The sequence below is a fragment of the Ciconia boyciana genome, chromosome 20 (genome assembly GCF_034638445.1).
Source record: "Ciconia boyciana chromosome 20, ASM3463844v1, whole genome shotgun sequence".
Taxonomy (NCBI): Eukaryota; Metazoa; Chordata; class Aves; order Ciconiiformes; family Ciconiidae; genus Ciconia; species Ciconia boyciana.
The window spans coordinates 7,398,648-7,419,438 of NC_132953.1; the positions used below are offsets into that span (position 1 = coordinate 7,398,648).

The 20,791-nt window shown below is 50.4% G+C and overlaps 1 protein-coding gene across 4 annotated transcripts in view; it reads right to left on the reverse strand.

Annotated features, from left to right (window-relative positions):
* The window catches only part of CEP164 (centrosomal protein 164), a 44,247-nt gene that overhangs the window by 19,607 nt on the left and 3,849 nt on the right, over positions 1-20,791 (reverse strand). For 3 of the 4 annotated variants that reach the window (XM_072884480.1, XM_072884478.1, XM_072884479.1), the window contains exons 3-13: positions 20,367-20,460; positions 19,880-19,991; positions 19,480-19,693; positions 14,283-14,441; positions 13,236-13,364; positions 12,772-12,849; positions 10,098-10,208; positions 7,286-7,726; positions 5,674-5,757; positions 4,225-4,308; positions 831-916 (exon numbers count right to left, since the gene is read on the reverse strand). In XM_072884480.1, the coding sequence (XP_072740581.1) occupies positions 831-916; positions 4,225-4,308; positions 5,674-5,757; positions 7,286-7,726; positions 10,098-10,208; positions 12,772-12,849; positions 13,236-13,364; positions 14,283-14,441; positions 19,480-19,693; positions 19,880-19,991; positions 20,367-20,448 (1,580 nt within the window). In that variant the 5' untranslated portion in view covers positions 20,449-20,460. The remainder of the gene's footprint in view (positions 1-830; positions 917-4,224; positions 4,309-5,673; positions 5,758-7,285; positions 7,727-10,097; positions 10,209-12,771; positions 12,850-13,235; positions 13,365-14,282; positions 14,442-19,479; positions 19,694-19,879; positions 19,992-20,366; positions 20,461-20,791) is intronic. The other variant, XM_072884481.1, reaches the window with a different exon arrangement.

The window sequence follows — 20,791 nt, forward strand, 5'->3', positions numbered from 1 at the left end:
ACTGTTTTAAACAAGTTGCCACGCACAGCCTGAAAATAGCTCCCCTAGACAATCTGGTCCTCGCAGTAACTAAGGGTCTGGAAACCAGCGTTGCTCTTGGGCTAACAGCTGGTGCACTCCAGTGAGTTGTCCACATTCCAGGATATAAAATAGCTTAATGCTTACACCTGGTCACCCAGCGACTTGCTCTAGGCCACCTCTACGGAAGGAAGTGGAAGAGCACTGTTCACATTGCAGCTGGACTCTCCTGCCACCGGTAACAGGCACCAGGCTGGCCCCGGGAGCCTTCAGCTACAGGCTCTGCCCAGTGAAGGGCTGGCAGCCCAGCAGGACCAGTGCTGACCAGTGCGAGACTGGGGGCTGCCTCAGAACCAGAAGGGTCTGTCATCGGGCAGCGGCCGGCGGCTAGACCTTCCATGGTTAAACGCCACAGGGCACAACACACAACTTTAACAGGTTCAGACCGTCTTGGCAAGAGCGTGACTTTCAGAGCCTTAGAGAAAAGTCAGCTAGCTGTAAGGGGAAGAGAAGCCAGCTCTACATCTGGGGCAGTCACAAGGAAATGAAAGGCAGGCCGTTTTGCTGCCTACCCAGCCGGAAGCTGAAACAAAGCTGAAATCTGTTAGGACAGTACTAAGGAGGTGGCAGGAGAAGTGAGAGGTTTAGTGGGAAAGACCCTGTGAGAAGCCGCAGCGTCTCAGGGTGTTCTACAGGGGACGCCTGTACAGGTTACAGTGACCAGAGCAGAGCTGGGGCTGACAAGACAGGAAAGTCATCCGGAGCTAGAGCTGTCTACACCTCCTTTGTTGCTCTGACTGTTGGTACCATACCTCTCAGCAGCTTTTGTTCTTTTGCTTTGCTCTTCCTCTATACTGGCTTTGCTTTGGTCTTTTTCCTCTTCTCCCAGCTCCTGGGCCTGCAGGTAAAAGCAAACAGTGTGGAGTTTGCTGGCTCCTTCGCCATCAAAGCCTCTCAGGACCTTACGGTGGCTCTGCTGAAGGGCAGCGCTGCTCTGGTCCGGCACACCAGCGCTGAACAAACAGCACCCACAGGCTGCTCCGGCAGGCCCAGCTGGATGTGCCGGCCTCCGCTCCTGCAGGCAACCAAGGGCCTCAAAACGTCACCGGGACGCCTCGCAGGAACGGCTCCAGCAGCACGACTGAGAGGCCTGGGAGCTCAGCTCTCCAGGTTGTGCTAGGTTACGGTCTGGAGGTCGCTTTTTCACTCAGCGCTCTGGACACAGCTTGGGTTTTTTTCCTGAAGATCGTCTTGGATATCCAAGTAACACTAAACTCCCTGAAAAGCGTAGGACAAAAAAGCCTCCTAAAACAAACAGGAACGTCACACACCCAAAAGTGAAATAGCGTGCCGTGGCCACAACGCAAACGGATAGGCATACTGGCTGTGGCCGCAGTCACGACAGGACTCGGTCCTGCCTCAGCCCCTGGTTCGCAGGCAGATTGCGATGAGCAGCATACGCACAGCCGCACCTACCCAGGCGTTTCTGACTACTCACTCCAGAACACATCAGCTGGGTGCTGCTAAGGAAGCCAGCCCCCGTGGTAACACACTCTGAGCAACTTCAGTTGGCTTATTTATGACATAGTAAAATATGAATAGCATAGAAATATGAGTAGCAAATATTTGGATATGAAATAGTCAGCTGCTCCTTTTCCCACCTGCCAGCTCCCAGGCACCTCTGCCCCCGCAGCAGGCGCACACAAACGTGCACTGCACAGTTCACCTGGGGGGGGAAGAACTTCCCTCTCCAAGCTGTCGGCCCGACATGACAAAGCAGGAAGGGCTCATCCTCCCTGCGGAGGTGTCTGGTCCCCAGAAGAGTAGCCCGTTCATAAATTCTTGGGGACCACAGAAACAGCAGGTGAGCTCAGCCCTTGCCAAGCGGGAGCGTACCGTGGAGCAGGGCCAAAGTAACACAGAATTAAAACAGCAGTAATTTAAGCAAGTGTTCAGTGGAGCAAACAGCAGAAGGACTCCCTGCAAGTGCCGTCACCTTCCATCACATCAGCCTGGTCAGAGCTCTCCCAGGCAGCTCCCCCTCCCAGCCTCCCTCCTGCCCCAGTGTAAATAATGACTTCAACTCCTGAGAACTGAGGAGCTCAGCAAATGTTTCCTGGCTCAAAACAGGCTCCGTCACTGCTGCCTGGGAAAGGAAAGAAGCCAGGCAAATGGAGAACGAGATCTTCCTGGGAAGAGGGATAACCAGTCACAGGGTAATGCTGCTGAGCCCACGCGTGGGGCCAGTGCTGCACTCCTGCCCAACACGCCCTCCCAGGAGGGCAGACCCTCCCCAGAAATCACCGGCTGCAGGAATCTCTGGACTCTCTTGAGAAAGCGAAGACAGCACCCGCCTGCAGGGAACAAGGGCTGATTTTAAGCCTTGTCTGTGAAGTTACCGTAGAGCCTTGCCCCTCCTGTTGCCTCAGCATCCCCAGCAGTCCCAGTACTGCAAGCAGCTTAATGTTCTGTCCTGCTTAAATGCCAGGCTGCGTCCCACAGAGGAAATCTCACACGCTCACCATACCAAGCCAGTCTTGTGGCCACGGGAAACAGGATGACAGATACCAGGCCGTCTCCTCCCTCTGCACAGCACAGTTCCCAAGGGACCTCAGCAGGAGGATCTCCACCATCTCCAGCACGCATCAGCTTAGATTGCATGCCTGCTTCCAGCTCCTCAGCACTGTCACCCTCAGCACAGCAGCAGTGCCAGCAAAGCGGGATGCCAGCACTTTAAATGCCTGTTAAGTGAAGGGTGAAAGGAGCAGCCTCCCCACTGCCAGCAGAGAAGCCAGGTCTGGCAGGAAGCAGCCCACATGGCCCCTGCAAGCTACCACGGCTCCTGCCAAAACACGCTAACCCAAACCCTCCAATACTGTGCTCACGTAGCTGACAGAGGTGGTCTTTTTTTAAAACAGAGTATTTTTCCAATATACTCAAAGCACGGCAAGCTCACAACGTGAAGTAAAGACACTCCTACAAGCCAGAGCCATTTCAGACTAGCCTCCGTCTGCTGCCACAAGAGAGCAGCTGCAGTTCTGCAGGGAGCACCGTTTCACATCCACCCCTCTCCTCAAGACAGGGCTGTAATAAACTCAAAGCGTGGCTGCTCCAACAAGACATTTGTATGCACAATGATCATGCCGCAGCAAGAGGGAGAGGGGGAGAACACAGCAGGCATATGTTTTGTTTTCCCTTCACATCTGATTACGCTCATTATTAGGCACAAGAGGACAGGTGTATTCTCCAGACACAACCTTACAAACTGGATTGCTCCTCGCTGCTGGACAGGTGGTGAGTGTGCCACTCGAGGGCTCCTCCAGCGCAGCTGATCAACTCACTTACAATCAGAGCAAGGCTGAGTAACCCCAGCTGGAGCCCGACCCTCCGCCGCACTGTGCGGCACGCTCTTCCAGCCAACACGCTGCGGAGCTGAGACGGTGCAGGAGAGAGGTACCTGAGGGGGCTCGATAGCAGCGTGGGGCTGAGGAAGCCAACTCAGTAACGTGTGAGAAGACAAGGATCAAACCTCAGGATGCACAGCAATCTTCTTCAGTCAGAACTGCCCGATCGTAGCTACGCCCCGGGCTAACACGATATAGGAAGCACAGACACGCGCGTGCTTACGTGCACGCCTTCGTACGCCAGACTCACTGAAAGGAGCCTATTTTCCCCCCTACATGTAAGCAGGCAAGACAACAAAATGCTTAAAAATAAGCTTCCCTATACCAAAATCTGTCAGAGGGAGTTACCCTCCTTTTCTCCCCATTTATGCTAGCGTGTTCTGTTACACAAATCCTTTCCATCCGCTTAAAAGAAAGAAACGGACAAATATACTCACAAAAGAAAAAAGTACAATAGACTCTGCTTCCCACCATTCCCCAGGAAAGCCGTTTCTCTACTCTTGTATTGGGGCAGGGAAAGCATATGCGTGAGCTTGCATGCATGCACCCCTCACAAGTCCCCTCTACTCAAAGGGTATGTTCTTTGTGTAGCTACCTGCACCTCATCTCTGCAGAAAAAGCAATGCACTAGTAATGCTGCTCTAATCCCTGCCCTGCCCTAGGCAGGGCACTTAACACGTCGCTTCTGTTTGCCTCCGCAAAGCCTTTACGCCGATACCATCATCCTGCGATCAGTGCACCGCAATACAGTATTTCACCCTGCCTATTCACAGATCAGTCCCTGGTCACATATAGCACCTACCTCGCACGTGGGGCTGTCCAAAACGGGAGACAGAACCCCCACGTCCAGTACCTGCTCAGAAAGCCGACTCTGGAAACCCAAGTCCTAAAGAAGAAAGTAGAAAAGGATCAGTGTCCTATGACCGTGCACAGGTTTTACCCGAGATCCCGACAGATTACGCCAAAATCCTAACACGGCTTGGAATCCACACTCACCATCCCACTGGCAGCAAGTCTGTTGTAGCACTAGATATTTGAACAATTAGAAAGGTTTACAGGACATAGGAGATGGCTACACAAAGACTCAGGCCCGCATCCAAGCGTAGGTCATATCTGTACTGCAGACAGATGGCTCCGTCAGGGGCTTCACCAGCAGCGAGCTGGGTTTTCTCTCTCTTTCCCAAGGTGCAGAGGCACAGGCACGCAAGGTGCTTTATGCAGAGCTACCTGCTGGGATGACGGCAGACAGGGGTGCTCAGTAAATCAGGGTTTCCTATGGGCTTGGCCACCGGGAGCGTGCAGCGCAGAGGCTCCCTTCACTGATGGTCCCGAGGAAACCCTCCCCGTGAGGCCAGGGGACCACAATGCCGCACAGGGAGGACATCGTGGGAGTGCAGGGCGGCGAGCTCCGTCACACTACCAGTGCACGCTTCCGTGCCACCGACCGCAGCAGGCAGGGGTGACATGCTACGTCCAAAGCAAGATCTTCCCCAGCCTCTACTGCTCTCATTTCTGATACTGCTGCAGATTTCCTGAGATTTTTCCTAAAAGTCAGCTCCTGCGAGTTGCCCACCAGCTATTCACTCTCCGAGATCATTCCGCCTCCTGGCAGGGTCTCTGGGGGTCCTCGCACTTGGCTGCGCACACGGAGCGCATGCGTCTGTGCGCACACACGCTCACAAGCGAGCACTACGCAAGGCATTGTCTGAGGCGGCAGCCACTTGCCAACACACAGGCTTGTACTACCACCGATAAATAATGATATTCTCAGCCATTTGCTGGCCATGCTGCCCCTGCTCCCACTGGCAGATGGCAATGGCTTTTTCCTGTGGAGATGAAGAGATGCTGATGGGCATCTCCCCCCCGTCTCAGGGCTACCCTCCTGCACGTTCTCCCTCTGGGATCTTCAGGAGCCAGGTCTCCCGGCCATACAGACTCCCCTTTGAAAAAGCTGCTGAGTCCCTTAAAGCATAATTTTTACATTGCTTATTATTTTCCTTTTTGCAATTATCTGAGTACGGTCCCAGCTCTAGGTGACCTACTTTTCCAGGGATATTACCTCGCCCACAGACAGAACCTGCTAAGCGCAGGATGGCATTGCTGGCCCGTGCCCCAGCTGTAAGGTCATTGCTTAGCAGTTAAGGAGTCAGGCAGTTAGACTGCAAGAGGCGGGCGTAGCATTAACTGGCTGCATGTTCCCAGAGGAACACAAAGCCCACACCCAAGGGACAAGGAGCTTTTAGTGACTCACCATAGGCTGAATCAGCTCACGGTCCGAGCGGTTAGAAACTTGCAAGTCCTCCCCACAGTCGCTGGTCTCAGATGCCTTTGAAAGCTGAGAGGAGATATGCATTACAGCCTGTACATGTCTTACCCCTGCGGCTTCACCTAGGCATTTCCAACAAGATGACAACTGATACGGGGAAGACAAATCTGGCCTCTCTGACATAGGGAAGAAAAGGTGATTGAATATCACGGGAAAGACACTAAGGGTGTGACCCACAAGACAAGCACAAAACACCACTTCTCAGAGAGAAAGTTCTGGGGAAGGAGGGCAGGAGATGGGACTGGGGAGGGCAGAGAAGTGCTCTTCAAATATCCCTGATAAAGGGCACTTGCTTACTGTCCTCTGGTCCTTCTGCAAGGCTCTCTGCAGCTCTGAGAACTCCCCAGCCCACCACACAAATGGGTAAACCCACACAGAACAGTACCATGATCTTAAAAGGACTTCAGAAGTACACCTTGCCATGCCCAACTGCAGCGAGGACTCCTATGTTCCCAGCCGTCGTGAAACGGTTTGCAACTGTTCAATGCGAACACCCGTGTAGCCCTGCTGACTTCAGCAGAACTACCTAGACGTGTAAAGCAAGCATGCAGGTAAGTGTTTGTAAGAGCAAAGCTTTCAACTTTAAGCTTTTCAGGACAGAGCGTGTCTTCCAGGCTGTTTTATAGCTTATCATTTCTTAAAGACATGACACATCAATGGAACTAGAAAAATCATCCAAATCAGCAGGAAGGAAGCTAGATTGGAAAGAGATCGTTTTTCAGGTCTCACGTATTAACGTTTCTGGAAGACACTGAACAAGAGCGGACAGCGTGCGCCTGTCTGGCACCCCAGTTGCAGGGGCCAGGCCGTTAACCCGCCTGCACCTTGTGACACGTAATGGTGGTTCTCCTGCCAGAGACCGCACACTCAAATACCCTGGTTCAGCTGGCTGCACTCAGCTGCTTGCCAGTTCTCCTCCCAGAGAGTGCTAGAAAAGCAGCGGGCAGACTGGAAGGTACTACGCTCGAGGGACTCGAGCTACAGCTCTGGAGCCAGCCCCGAGGTACCGTCCTTCCCCACTCCGACCTCGCGCCTCCCCGTCGCATCCTTCCGGAGAGCTGCAAATATCACAGCTGGCAGCTCACTTTACACTTTTGCCCCATCTCTGCATAAGCTGAGAGAAACAACAGAAGGAGAGAAACAAAGCAGCACGGACAGCTGGGCTTGGTGTGAACCTCATTATGAAACCTGCTTGCTTAGTACAGATGGCAGCACTGAAAGCTGAGACTTATTTCTCCTCCAAGACTCGAAACATGCGTCACAGTTCAGGGTTTTTGCCTGGCGGTTGCTTTGGACATCGCTTTGCATATGCATAAAGGACTGATTTCCTAGCTCCATACTAAAGATGCCGATCTGGGAATTCAGAGCACTTGTGCCCCCCCAGGAACACCCTGCTGACTACGAAAGCACTGACGCCGACTCAACAGAAAATGAGGAAGTTCTCGAAGAGCGTTCCTGAATCAGGGCCTTACAAAGCAACGGGAACAGCCACAGCAGCTTCCACACCGAACCCAACCCGTGCAGGCAGGTCTCTTACTTTGCCAGCATCCAGCCTGCTGTCTGTTTTCAGATCAGCTGCTGCTTCTTCCCTCATTTCATTCACTATCTTTCCATCAACAGACACGGTGTCAACAGTGGCAGCCAGGCTCGCCAGCTGATCTGCCTCAGCAGCTTCAGCAGCTGGAGATGCAACTCCAGGTCGCCCAGGACCGCTGGGCACATCTGTCCCTGCTGCGCTCCTTTCCCCCAGAGACTGCGGCAGCTCGTCAGCTGCAGAGTTGTCACCTTCCACCTCAGCATCTTTCTTGCCCAGTAGTTCACTCCCAGCGAGTTTCCCATCGGACTCCTCCTTGTTCTGGCCAGACAGGCTACTGTCAGCATCTCCGGGAAGGACTTGAACTGGAGTCGGAGGGCAGGCAGCATCAGAATCCAAGGAAGACTCTCGCCCTTCTTCAGCGCCTCTTGATTTTAAAGACTTCTAGGCAGCAAGTCAAACACAATTATAGCTACAACATTCTTTACCTCCGCTCTGGGGGGATGCAGGGGTCAGAAGTAGCATGGGTTCTCCTACAGCAAGAAGCAAAATCGCAAAGCTTTGGGTGACTTCAAGACCAGTTTGATTTCTTTTCATACAGTCCCTTTCAAAAAGACAAGGAACTTCATTAAGATAAAAATACACTCATTTCTTGGGCTCAGACTTTTTTTTTTTAATCTGTTGCTTTTTTATTCACAGGGTCTCAGCGGGTAAGAGTGAGCAGTGGCTGCTGCAGGAACCATCAGCCCCAGGGAGCACCCTACGTGCTCTGCAGTATGCCCATTTATGCTTCCACATTGGATCTGTTCAGCGAGAGACGGAAATGCGCAGAAGACTATTACTGGACATTTAACTTCTGCCTGAAATTATAACCAGAGAAGAGTAGGCAGGATGGAATCATCCCCCCTTCCAGCGGGACAAACTTGAGAGCAGGCGCTGATTTAAGCCACCGCTCTGAGCTCAGAACCAGATCGTGACTAGCTAACACGCTAGACTGAAAAATGGCAGAACCCACTGGCCTTGGGAAAAACCAATCCCGAGTTAAAGCTTAGTCACCCAAAGGTTCGACCGCCTCTCCCAGCAGCGGGGAGGCCCACAAAACTCACAATAAAAAGTGCCACAGCCAGGAGGAAGCAGGAAAAGGTTCCCTCATCAGTATGCAGACAAAACTGCTAGCACGTCCTACTTTCTCGCTGTTTTATTAATGCTGTGGTGTCTTGTCAAACATTAGCTGCATCCTGTGTACAGCGTGTACCGTACACAGACCGCATATTTTAACAATGTATTTTTATCAAAGTGCAACTGGAATGCTGTCAGTTTTAAACCCGGAGCTGCGGCAAACTGAAAGAACATCTCCTAGCATGTCATTTGTCTGAGAGACCTTCTCAGGGCTGAGAGCACCATCCATCAGACTGGAGAGGAGGACAGAGAAATCAAATCACAGGGTACTTTCCGAAAAACTGCAGTTCAGAGCCTCACCTGCAATTCGCTGAGTAATAAATGAAAGCTTATGGCCCCTTTCCAGTTCGGTGCCCGGTTAGCAGAGGTTCACAAACACGCCACTGAACCATTAGCCAGCCGTACAAGGCTCTGCAAAGGCCTCGATAACATCTTTATTCCAGAACCCAGAAAAAGGTGCGCAAGTGGCATTTCTTTAGTGTGACTCCAGAGGAGTCCTTATTATGCTTCCTTTTATCTGGGGGTTAGGGCGTCTGGCAAGACCGGTCACTAGTTGTGCTCCCTTCTGGACAGGCTCGTTTTAGAGTTTTCCTGAGGACGTCTCTCCAGGACATCTGACAGTGCCCAAGAACAGATAGACCGAATGAGATCAGTCAGGATTCTTATGCTTCAAAACGGTACACAGATAATTCCCTTCGAGGAGCACACACCACAACAGAATATGCCAGTGTAGCCAATAATACTGCACACAAAAAGATTTCTCCCCAGGCAAGTTTACCTCCGTTACTAGAATATCCCAGACTAATTTCTTTAGCTGGTAGAATCCTATTTTAAGGACAGACACAGACAAAACTTTTGTTACCATTACAACTTAATGACCACAAATGCAACCCTCCAGAAGAGGGAACTATGCCAATCGGACACACGGATGGAGGAGGAGGAGGGAGGTTTTCCTCATGCAAAAACAGACTATGGATTTTCTATGGATTTCAGAGCTAGGACACGCCAGTCAGGTTATAATTGGCTTTAGCTGATCTTTTCACAAGCTGTAACGCATTTTACCTGCAGCGGAGTGCCACTAAGTGATGTGAAATTTCTGCCTATCAAATCAGTACTTCCAGTGATCAGCGTAAGTCACATCGATACCAATGGGACCAGGTTTTGGAAAGGCATCTGATCCGGAGATGAACCGTCAGCAGGAGCAGCAGCCCCCAAAACTAAATCCTACTCATCCCAGGAAACAGGATGACTGTGCCACCGCTTTGGACTTTAACAGGTTGACAGCGCAGTATTGCAACAAAAAATTGCACATTCTTTCTACCTTTAAAAGGAAAAAATATACTGCATACAGAATGCCTTTGAAAGGCGACGTGCTCCCCCCTTGCTCACTGATTTCAGGCTGTTCTCAGGCACAGAAGTACAGAGAGACGGTTAGGTTTGCCAGACCTCATCTGGGTAGCATTTGCCCTTGGTTTTTAGGTTTACACCTCTCCCCATGCATATAATACTCTAACCAGCAAAAGAAACAAACCAAGCAACTATCAGATCCACACCACAACACCAGAAGCTGCCTACTGCATGCAAAGCTTCAGTGACATCATGCGAGCAGAACCGTGATGTCAGAGCCACTCATCACCTCTCTCAGGCTGCCAGCTTCCTCTGCAGGACTCCTTTGGTGCTGGAGATCAGCTTCGGCGACATCAGCTAACCGGCTGCCGCAGTTTTCCTCCTCTGCTTTGCTGTTCTCCTAGTGGGTGGGGTAACACGTCCACTAGCAAAAGTCCTCACAGCACCCTTCCGAGCTGGTAGGGTCACCCACCTGTGACAGGCGACCCAGCATATCACCCACTGCAGGCACCCCTGGAGCAGAAAGCTCTCCAGCTGAACAGCTTTCCAGCCTCCGCTCGGGAGCCCGCAGGCCCAGACTCCCAAACCTCAAACTGTTTATGCTCTGCATGCTTTACTGCTGCTGCTTTTCCTGCTGGCCAGCTCGGTGAACTGGCTGTTCTGCCAGACCCTTCCCAGCTCGGGACTCCCCGCGAGCCGTGGCTCACTCCAGCAGTCCTCAGCCGCGCTCCCCCAGCACGGGAGAGCACAAGGCTATGAACGCAGCAGCCATTCCTCCCCTTTCACTAGTCGTCCCTGCGCTGGTATTTTACGGACGTCTTTGTTTCCCGGGAAGCAGCAGCTCTGCTTCCTGCACATACATCTCTGCAGTAACGCACGAGCTGTATTGCGCAATGTTTATTTACAGAGACAGCTCCCTTTCGCACATCTCCATCTGGTAAAGAAGCCTCGCAGGGTAGTTTCCCACCACACAAAGGACCCCCTTGACTCCCAGCGTTTACCCAGAGCTTGACCTGCCCAGAAGGCAGAGTACTAAACCTCCCGAGCTGCAAGCGCTGCACCAGGGGATCATTTCTGCTGCCGTGGGACCCTCTCCCCAGGCACCCAGAGATGCTTCCAGACCTTTTCCTCCTCTTGCCCCTTCCAGCAGTGCCCTTTTGTATTTTAGAGCAGTCTCGCATGTCTGCAGCGACTGTTCCATCCCAGGAATTCAGAAGGCAAGAAAGCTGGGTTCAGGTGAGAGCTAACCCCACGAGCAGCCGAGCGAACCCTGCTGCCTAGAAGACGTCCTCGTTCCAAGAGTACATTCTAACTACTACACATACACCTCACACCTCAATTCCCCAGCATCTGACTTGGGTTTCTTTTCCAGTGCCTTTTCCCCAGTTAGCTTACTCCAGAAAAGCCTGCTGATGGGGGTAGCGTTTCTTTCCATCTCTTCTCCCTCTCTCCCAGACGCCTGTGCCATCTTTGGTGCAGCCTCCACCCTCACCCAACATCCTTGCATCTCAGCAAGTCGCTAAGACCACACGCTTGCTTTCTTTGAATATAGGTATTCAATCCTGATCCACAGGCTACATGAAGCCAGTTTTTTCTTCACTTCACCCCATGACTGCTCAGATTTCCCCCCTGTAGGGCTTGCTATACGAATCCTTCTCTCTGTTTTGTAAAGAAGCTGGAGAATGGCTTGGGCTGCAGCTGAGGCTCGCTCATAGGAATGCTTTTCTACTGCCATCTCATGGAACTACAAGTGAATTGTATTTTCCAGTGGGGCACGAATATCGGGATGAAGGTATCGCCCATCTGGGTTAACAAAGCCTGGCTGTTGGGCAGCAATTGCCATTTCATAATAGATTCCCGGAGCCCTGCCGCAGCACTGAAATGCCACGACAGCTCTTTGTTCCCGGACACATTAACATTTCAGTGACGAATTGGGCCCCGACACGCTGCTTGTGGTTCGGAGATGAGAGAGTCGGGCCTTTCTTTTTCACATCCACTTCAGCATAAGCCTTTGCAGTTTCTGCCCAGTGCTGTGAATGGGCTCTCCAGCAAAGTACTTTACAGCTTAATTTTTGTATGCTGTGAAAAGGATAAGGGAAATACTGTAAAACGCTTTAAAAGAAATTAATTTGCCTTTCAGATACTGGAACAGAATTTTCAAAGCGGTGAGAAAGGATTAATGTCAGCACAAACAGTCGGGCCGAATCACCAGAGCTGCTTGCAACGCGCTTCCCATTGTGTCCTTGTCATCTTAAGCCTGATCAGTGCTAAGAAAGCGCAGGCAGAGAGCGCGCACCCGCAGGGAAAGCAAAATGTCTGCACGAGGCCACGCGTGTACTGAACTCGGTGCTGACGCTCTGTGTCTGAGCCACGGAGTTTATCAGCAGTGCAAGAAGAAAGAAAAGAGGTTTTCGGTTGCCACAGGAAAGCGGCCACGTGCAGTCCACATGGAAGCTCCTAAGATTCTTGTGGAACTGAGTGACAGCGCAAGAATGGCATTTCCAGAATACATTCCCCTCTCCTCTCCCCAATGCTGCCATTGCAACTGCAGCTGAGAATGAGCCTTCTTTCTACACACGCTAAAAAACTGCGCCTCTTCCTCAGCAAGCCTTCCTCCCACAGCAAGCGCAGTGGCACCTCTCGGATCCGAGACGCTCTCCTTTCTGCTGTTCCTTGGAAGAGCTGATTTCCAGCTTGCCCATCACACCTACGTGGCTCCAAGTTTCTCTCTTTCTTCATTCAGAAAGAAAGCAAGCTCCACGCCGTGCAAAGATGCTGTCTCCTCAAATCCCATCTGCCAAACCGCAAGCATTCTCCTTCAGGCACAAACCTGCCTTCGATACCCACACCACCGTCCCCTGCACACTCTCAGTACCCAGCCCAGGCGCTGGCTGGCCAGTGCTGCAGCTCCTCTCCTGCCTGGGCAGTTTCCTCTGCCCGTCTCACATCACCCACATTCTTACCTCGGAGTCAAAGCTGCCTCCCAGGGCGCTGACATCCATGTGCAGGTTTTTGAACAGTCTTGCTGTCCCATGGAGACTCTAAAGGTATTAAAGAAAGGAGATGCCAACACTGAGGAGTTCTGCCCTCTGCGATCCCACAGGAGGAACTGGGGGATCCTAATCAGTGCAATAAGGGAGCAGAGCCATAGCAATATGCCAAGGCAACATGCCTACAGCCAATTCATTCTGGAAATACGTCATGGCAGACACTGATTTATAGGGAGTACAAGGAGAAAACAGGATTAAATGCTTTTTGGCGACCAAACACCACACAGAGGAAGTGCAGCACAAATTAGGGCCCAGAGTCAAATGGAACAGCCAGGGTCAATCAGCTGTTACCAGGGGAGCGTCACAGTTTTTCACTCCTTGAGGCTTCATGCACTATGGTTACCAACAGGCGTTAAGAGCCAAGGCACACAACCTACCTCATTCTCGCTTTCTTCCTCTTCGTTTCTCCCTTTATCTAGAGCCGCAGCGTTCAAGGAGCTCTTCTCTTCGCAGACCAAGCCCAGCAACTTCTTTGGCTGGCTGGTGGGCTTACAGGTCTCTGCAGGCTGTGAATTCAAAAAGAAAGGGAGGTGAGAGGACAGCTGAAGAGAAAGGGGAGATACAAACCCACCGAGACACCGGCCAGCAGCAGGGAAGCTGCTGAATTCCGAGAAGGTGCTCAGGATTACGCTGCTACCCTTGTTCTGCTAGAGCCACGTCCAGCTGGGGGATGATATATTCTTTACGAGGCCACACGTTGCCTCACACCAAAGAGGCTCCCGTCCTACAGAAGCACATCTGCAAACCTGCCTGTGCCTCAAAACACTCATTCAGTCAAGACCATAATAAAACAAAATGTTTGAAATCACCAGTGACAAGAATTACCTCGGCAAGAAGAAACCCTTCAGTGAAGGTGTTGATTTGTATGTTTTGCATATCTATTGTTTTGTTTTCCTTTAAAAGATCAATTTGTTACCACTTAACACATTTGTTCTGTTGACCCAAAGGCCACGTTCTATAAATAGTCCTTTGACACTATTGTAAATCTTACATTCATCTAGAAAATTGTTCTTTTATTTTTTTTATTCTCAGCAAAGAGTTGAGTGAAAATATTATTTATTAGATTACATTATCCGTACTGTATGTCATGCTTCATTTGGACACAAATCAAAAAGTTCTACTACAATGAACTTAACAGGCTTTTTTCCCCCCAATGGTAATTGAAACAATTCTTTCTCTAAATCTGCTAAACATAGCAGAAAGCAGCTCACCACAAATTTAGCACTGGGCTCCCTAGAAATAGCAAAAGAAAAGACATAGAGTGAAAGACGGAGTAGGGAGGTGGTTTTTTAACAGACAAAAGTATTCCAAACCTGACGAGGGACCACAAATACTGTCATCGAAGCTTCTAAGTATCGTTGTGCCTGGGACCTTTTGCGGAGTGTGCTTTCTAGGGCACGCTCCCGGAGAAGACGGAGCCTTACCTGCGTTCCTCCTTTGGCCACAAGGCTGGAGTCCACCGAGCTCCCCACGTCCGAGTTCAGCGACGCGCGAAGGATGCCGGCCGGAGACGCTGGGAGGCCACGCAGCGGAGCGAGGTTCCCCAGGGGCGCCTGCACGGGTGCCAGCAGGGTGCCTGCGGACTGGAGCGTGCAGATGGGACTCACTGACAGGAAAGCACGGGTGCACAGCTTACACTCCTTATTTCAGAAAGGGAGAAAGCGCTCCCCTGTGCGAACGCTGTCTGCTGATACTGAACCCACCACCGCTGAAAAACTGCTTGCGAGGCCCCACAGCCAGCAACCACCAGCACAAGACGCATAAGGAATAGCCGTTTGATTTACTCACACATTTTGTCTTCCAAAGACCCATCTGAACATGGAGATTTACTTTACAGTGAGGCGATTCAGAAAATCAACGGGCACTACTCCAAAACCAAAGCGAGAGGACGACGACAGCCACGCTAGCTCACACACGGGCACATACCCACACACAGCACCCTCTAGAAGGCATCAACGCACCCGAGGCAACCTGGGCAGCTTTGCCTCCGTTTGCCCTGCTACTCTGCACAGCGCGAAATGAGTGAAGTAGGAACCACTCTGATGGCCAGAAGCCTCCTACTCTCCACAAGCTGCGATTGCCATCTCTTCAGACTGAAATCCAGGCTGCTTCCTCACCTTACGCCAGTGGAAGTTACAGGCAGCAGACAGCAGCTCTGCTGCAGCACACCCGTGAGAAGCTCCTGAATACACCTCTCCCTTTCAAGGCACAGCAAGAGCCCTGGGAGCCATCCGACATCCTCACCTCTGAGCAACGCACGCTTGACATCAAGTTATCTTCACCCAGAAATGTGACCGTTCCGTTTGACCTCGTGGAATTCCCCACCCAAGTAGTCTCACCCTGCGATACGCTGCACAGGTTAAACTAGAAGCACATGCACGCCAGGATTTTCTTCGTAGCGTGCCAGTGCAGCCAAGGGCTGTTGCTTCAGCAGAGCCTGTGTGTATTCAGAAATCACAGTTCTCGTACTCTGTGCCTGTACAAGATTACAGACTGGAAACAGTTAATCCACTTGCACGCTGAGGGATGGGGAGATGAATATACACTGATCCTTCTTCCACCAAGTCATTGCCACAGCAATGGTAACGGAATAAATCACGCATTCCGGGCTTAACTAGTTATTTTCTACAGATGGCCATTAGCTACATGTATGGAGCAGAGGATGTTAGCTGTCCTTCAGCATAGATAAACTCACTTCCATCGGGCTAATTAAGACTTCCAGGATAATCTGCACTTTATCTGATATTTATAGTCATAGCTCTTACCAGCTAACTGAGCACTACCACATGCTGGTAATTAGAAACCTGAGCTAGTGACTTGGTGGAGCCGCAGCTGGGTACCAGCAACAGCACAGCAAAGCAATTCATTAACATTACACACCGTGACCTTTCAGTTCATTTTTTTCTTCTTCAGAACAGGAGATTTGGTAAGTTCTTATTCAACTGAGGCAATTACTTATGGACAAAGACAAAGCAACCCGGAACCTTCTTCCCAGTGAAGGGCAGGATCCTGCTATAGGCAACAGAGGGAAAAAGTTTGGGCAAAACTGAGCAAAATGGTCCAGCTATTCACAGAGGAAGGAGGAGAAAAACTGCATTTCTAGATGGGCCCCATCACACCTGTAAGCCATCTTCGTGTCCTAAGACCACAGCAGCAGCAGCCCAAGGACTAAACTGTGCTCAGACAAGTCAGTATTGCGCCCACCTGCAAAACAATGGCCCGTAACACCTGGGAATAGTCCTTCTCTTGTTTGAGAAAGCTAAGTCAAACTTCTTCCCATTTTTCTTTCATTTAAGAGGGAACAGAGTCCATTTCTCAAGGCACTAGCCATGGACACAGGAGAGCTGGCTGCAACTTATGGTTTCTTACATCACCTTAACCAACACAATCGCTCGGGGACTTGAGATTCAACAAGCAAAATTAAGCTAAAAATAGCTGAATAAGCTATTCCCCCTCAATTTAGATTGTGGGACCTCCAGGGAAAAGGCTGACTTTGTAGCGTGCTTACTACAGAGTCCTAGAGCCAAAATTAAAGGTGATTTTGTATTTGACGTTGCCATCCCACTTGATTTACTGCCCATCACCTGGTTTTGAGTTCAGAAGGCACCTCATGTCCTTGCAAAACTAAAACAAGGTGCGAGTTGTGCAGTGTTTGCTATGCAAGGAAGGCCACAAACAAAGGCTTTTTCAAGCTACCTCCTGAGCTTCAGGAAAACCACTAAAATTAAAGCCGCATCTGCTTACGGGACATCCAACAGGATGTTTTTGCCCGTTTTCTCCCCAAAATTAGCTTAGATGCAAGATTTCACACTCTCCGTTCTCCGGAAACGTTTACAATGGAAGGGCCATCACCAAGGGCCGAGTCCTACCTCATTCCTGCCTGCTCCTTCACCAACCTCTCTTTTGCTGCGACTCCCCGCAGGTTCTCTGGTTTGGGTCATCTCCACTTTCACATGCCGACAGAGACTGTTGCTCCCCTGGCACTCAACCTGCAAGTCTGCTGCGACTTTCTCTCCCCACGCTCCAGGAGCTTGATCTGTCCTTCCGTTCCCTCTCTTCACTTCACTTTGTACTCCAGCACCATTAGACTTCTGGGCAGCGCATTTCCCACACAAATCCACCGCAAGACTAACGTGTTCAGGTTCTGAGCCGGGGCCTTTCTCACGTTCCTGCAGCCTGTGGCACAATTTCATGCCCTTGGAGCTATGCTCCCTCTCTGACTTCTGGGCAGGACATAGTATCTGAGCCAGGGATGACCCCAGGAGGCGATGAGGCAGTAGAGGCTCTTCTGCAATGGAGCGCACATCCTTCTGTCTCCCAGACTCACGGTGTGGAGAGAAGTGACGGCTCACCCCCAGTACCTGGGGTCCATTATCATTATGTGAACTGGCTGAATCACTGCTGTCATACTCTGATATCAAACTACTTCCTTCATCATTTCTCCAGCCATCTTTAGCAGATGAAAAACCATGTTTTGATGTAGGATCCACTGCAGAATGAAGATCCACATCGATTCCTCTCTTTGCCTCTACCCCTTGGAAGCAGGGTAGTATCTCTGTGATCTCTTGAGGGACTGCGGAGCAGCTCTCTAGCCTACCATGGCTACTGCCTGGTTTTATATCTGCTCCTACTTCCATCAGCTCCATCTGCTTTAAACCCTTTCTCTCAGATCTGCTGATACTCTCATTGCTCTGGTACAGACCCAAAACCTCATCTCGAACTTTTCTCTTACTTCTACCCTCCAACACCTTGCTGCAGGATCTCAGCTCCTCCTCAGCATCAACTGTCTCCTGCAAACTCCAGTCACGTGTGGGACTGGCATCAAAGAGAGTGATGTCATTGTTCCTGTGGCAAAAGCTTTGTTTTTCTCTGGCTTGCGATAGGCCTGGACTTCTTTCCACATCCCCATCCAGTCCTGTAGATTTCTCTCTGCCTGAGAAGTGATGATCAGGCTTTTGGACACACTCACCCATCACATCTTTCATCTTCCACTTTTCTTGCAGCTCTTCATCCTCAAAGAGTAGGATTTGGTCTTCAAGGGCCTCCAGTAGAGTTTTGACATTCTTAAAGTCTTGTGAATAGGATTTCTTCGACACACACAAAGGTTGCACTGGTGGCCTAACCTCTAAATCGTCAGTCTGTGAGTCAGAGGAGTCAAGGCAAAGCTTTTCTCGCACTTCTAAAGGTGGATCTTGGTCCTGGCGAATGTCTATATCAAAGCTGCTAAAAGAGGGGCCTTTTTCTAAAGTCTTCTCCACGTCAGGCAAGGTCTGGCACGGTCTGCTGAACTTCGAAACAAGCAGGGGACACAGTCTGTTTGGCCATGTGCCTGCAAATAATCTCCTTGAGTCACTTATGTCTGATGGTCTCCCCCTGCCTTCGTCAAGGCAGCCTTCACCTCTAATCTGGCTCTCTGGATCTGGCTCAGGACTCTCCTGCCCGGGGGGCAGAACGGCAGAGGGCATTTGCCAAAAGGATGGTGAAGGAAGAAGCCCTGGCTGCACTTCCTAAGTGGATAAATATTAGCACATAACTAAAACATATCACATATGACTATATATACACCCTTCTCTATCTAAGGATACATACCTATTTAATACAGTTTCATGTATAAATAGGTGTGTATTTATACATAAATGTATAAATGCATACATTTATACATATATTACACATATAAATACATACATTTATACATAAATGTCTAAATAAATTTTTAAGCACTTGAAATTACATGTATACATATACCTGTATATGAAATTACATGTGATGAAATTACATGTATATGAAATTACATACAAAATCACACTTGGTTACATGTATACATATCCTTACTACACAGTTTTACGTATAAATAGGTGTGTATTTATACATTTATGTATAAATACATAGATTTATACATACATTCTACATATAAATACATAAATGTATACATAAAGGTATAAATGAAGTTTTGAGCACTTGAAGTTACATGTACACATGTAAAAGAAAATGCTCAAATTGAAGGCTTGAGGCTTTGAGTTGAAGAGGTCTATGCCTTGAGCGACACCACAAGGCACCGTCTTTCCCCTTGGAGGTTTATCTCATTACTGGCAGACAGAGGGTAGGGATGAGTTGCTGTTACTTGGGATATGAAGGGAATTTGGTTACGCTTGCAGATACCAACAGCGAAGCAGACTAACCTCACGCATCTAAACCAGTGTTCGCTGCCTCTATATCATAGCAACACATGCATGGACGCTGCATAAACACCATTTGTTGCCCTCTCCAAGGAAGGAAATCTTTCCAGCACTCCAAATACCTGCTGCTAAGAACAGCACCAGCACCCTTGGCCGGTGCCATATCCTTCTCAGCAATAGCATCACAGGGCTGTGGCATTCGCACGCCAGGTGTGTCCCTCTAAACCAAAACTTCCCAACTTTTGTGGGTTTGTGACCCCACTTCTGTTGGATTTCCATCACACTCACAACCCTGCTGGACAGGATCCCTTGTCAGGGGATCCCTGTTCCGATCCCGAAGCAGCAACAGCACAGGATCACCCTCTAATTCACAGCCACTTGTTCATCCTCCGCCCAGCCCTCTTGCTCCTCCCCAGAAGCACTGCAAGCAGCAGAGCCTACTCACAATGGGTCGCTTCAGCGACTGCTTCTCCTTCTTGTCCTTCTTCTCTTTCTTTTCTTTCTTCTTCTTCTTCTCTTTCTTTTTCAAGCTGCCACGTGCCAGCAGCTTCTCTCGCTCCTGAACGACAAGCTCTCTGTAGTGGTCATCACAGGGGTGGTCCCACGTGGACTGGCCATTAGCGAAGTTGAAATAGTAGATATCACCGGTGATATCCTGACTGCATGGCAAAAACAGCATGAAAAGTGAAAACAGTACTTCCTCATCCACAGGAAGTACATCCATTGTGGCATTACCCCCTTTGCCAGCCGGTACCCTGCTCCGCCACCTACGCGGGCAGCACGCAGCAGGGGAAGGGCAGGGGAGGCTGGGAATCTGACAGGATGGCTGCCGACAGAGCTCTCACCAGGGCTTCCACTCGGGTGGTAACGGGGCCACGATGCCTTCCCTGGCCAGCCATATCAGCTCTGGCTCCTTCTCAGGGTCAATCCCGATCTCCCGTGCAAAATCCTGGATTTCTAGGAAAACAGAAGAGGAAGCCGTGGAGACAGTCTACACCAGGCACCACACAATAGAGCCAGCCTCCTCAGCTAAAGCAATGGGCACACTGGGATCACACCTGATCCCAAAATGAAGCTGCTCAAAGCTGCTAACATGGCCCTGTGTCAGTCAGCATGTCCTACCAGGCTGGTAAAGCAGGGAGACAGACTGAAAAATGGCATTTATCTTCACAACCAAAAAGCTAGTTTTTCAGCTCTACCTTCTGCAAAATCCCATTTCTTCTACCCTCTCCACCCATGCTCTGCCCAATTCCTGTTTTCTTAATACACCTAGAAGCGACTTGCATGCTGGAATCCCGTATCACAGCTCCTGGGAGGACAAGCATCGGTTACCTTGTTCGCTGGGAATGTACGTCTCATCGTAATCTTCTTCCAGGATGAGCTGGTCACCAATGCGCACCATAGCTCCCGCCATGGCTCCCTGCACCTGGCGGCACAAAGGAGGCCACACAAAATCACAACCATCAAACACACTCAGAAATAAAGCTTCCTCATCACACAGGGCGTGGCAGACCCCCACAGGAAACCCGGCACCGGGACTGTGGAGGAGAACAAGGTGCGCTGGGGCTGCCCAGCGTGGGTGCAGACGGGCAGGGCAAAGAGCGAAGGCGGCCAGAACAGACGGATTCTGGTAGAGGCAGGAGGACACAGCTAAGAGCGCTGGGCAGCAAGCTGCAGCTCAAAGTGAATTAACAGCACAAGGGGGGGGAAGAAATACTACATTATTCACAAGCATGTTTCCCCACCACCCCTACGAA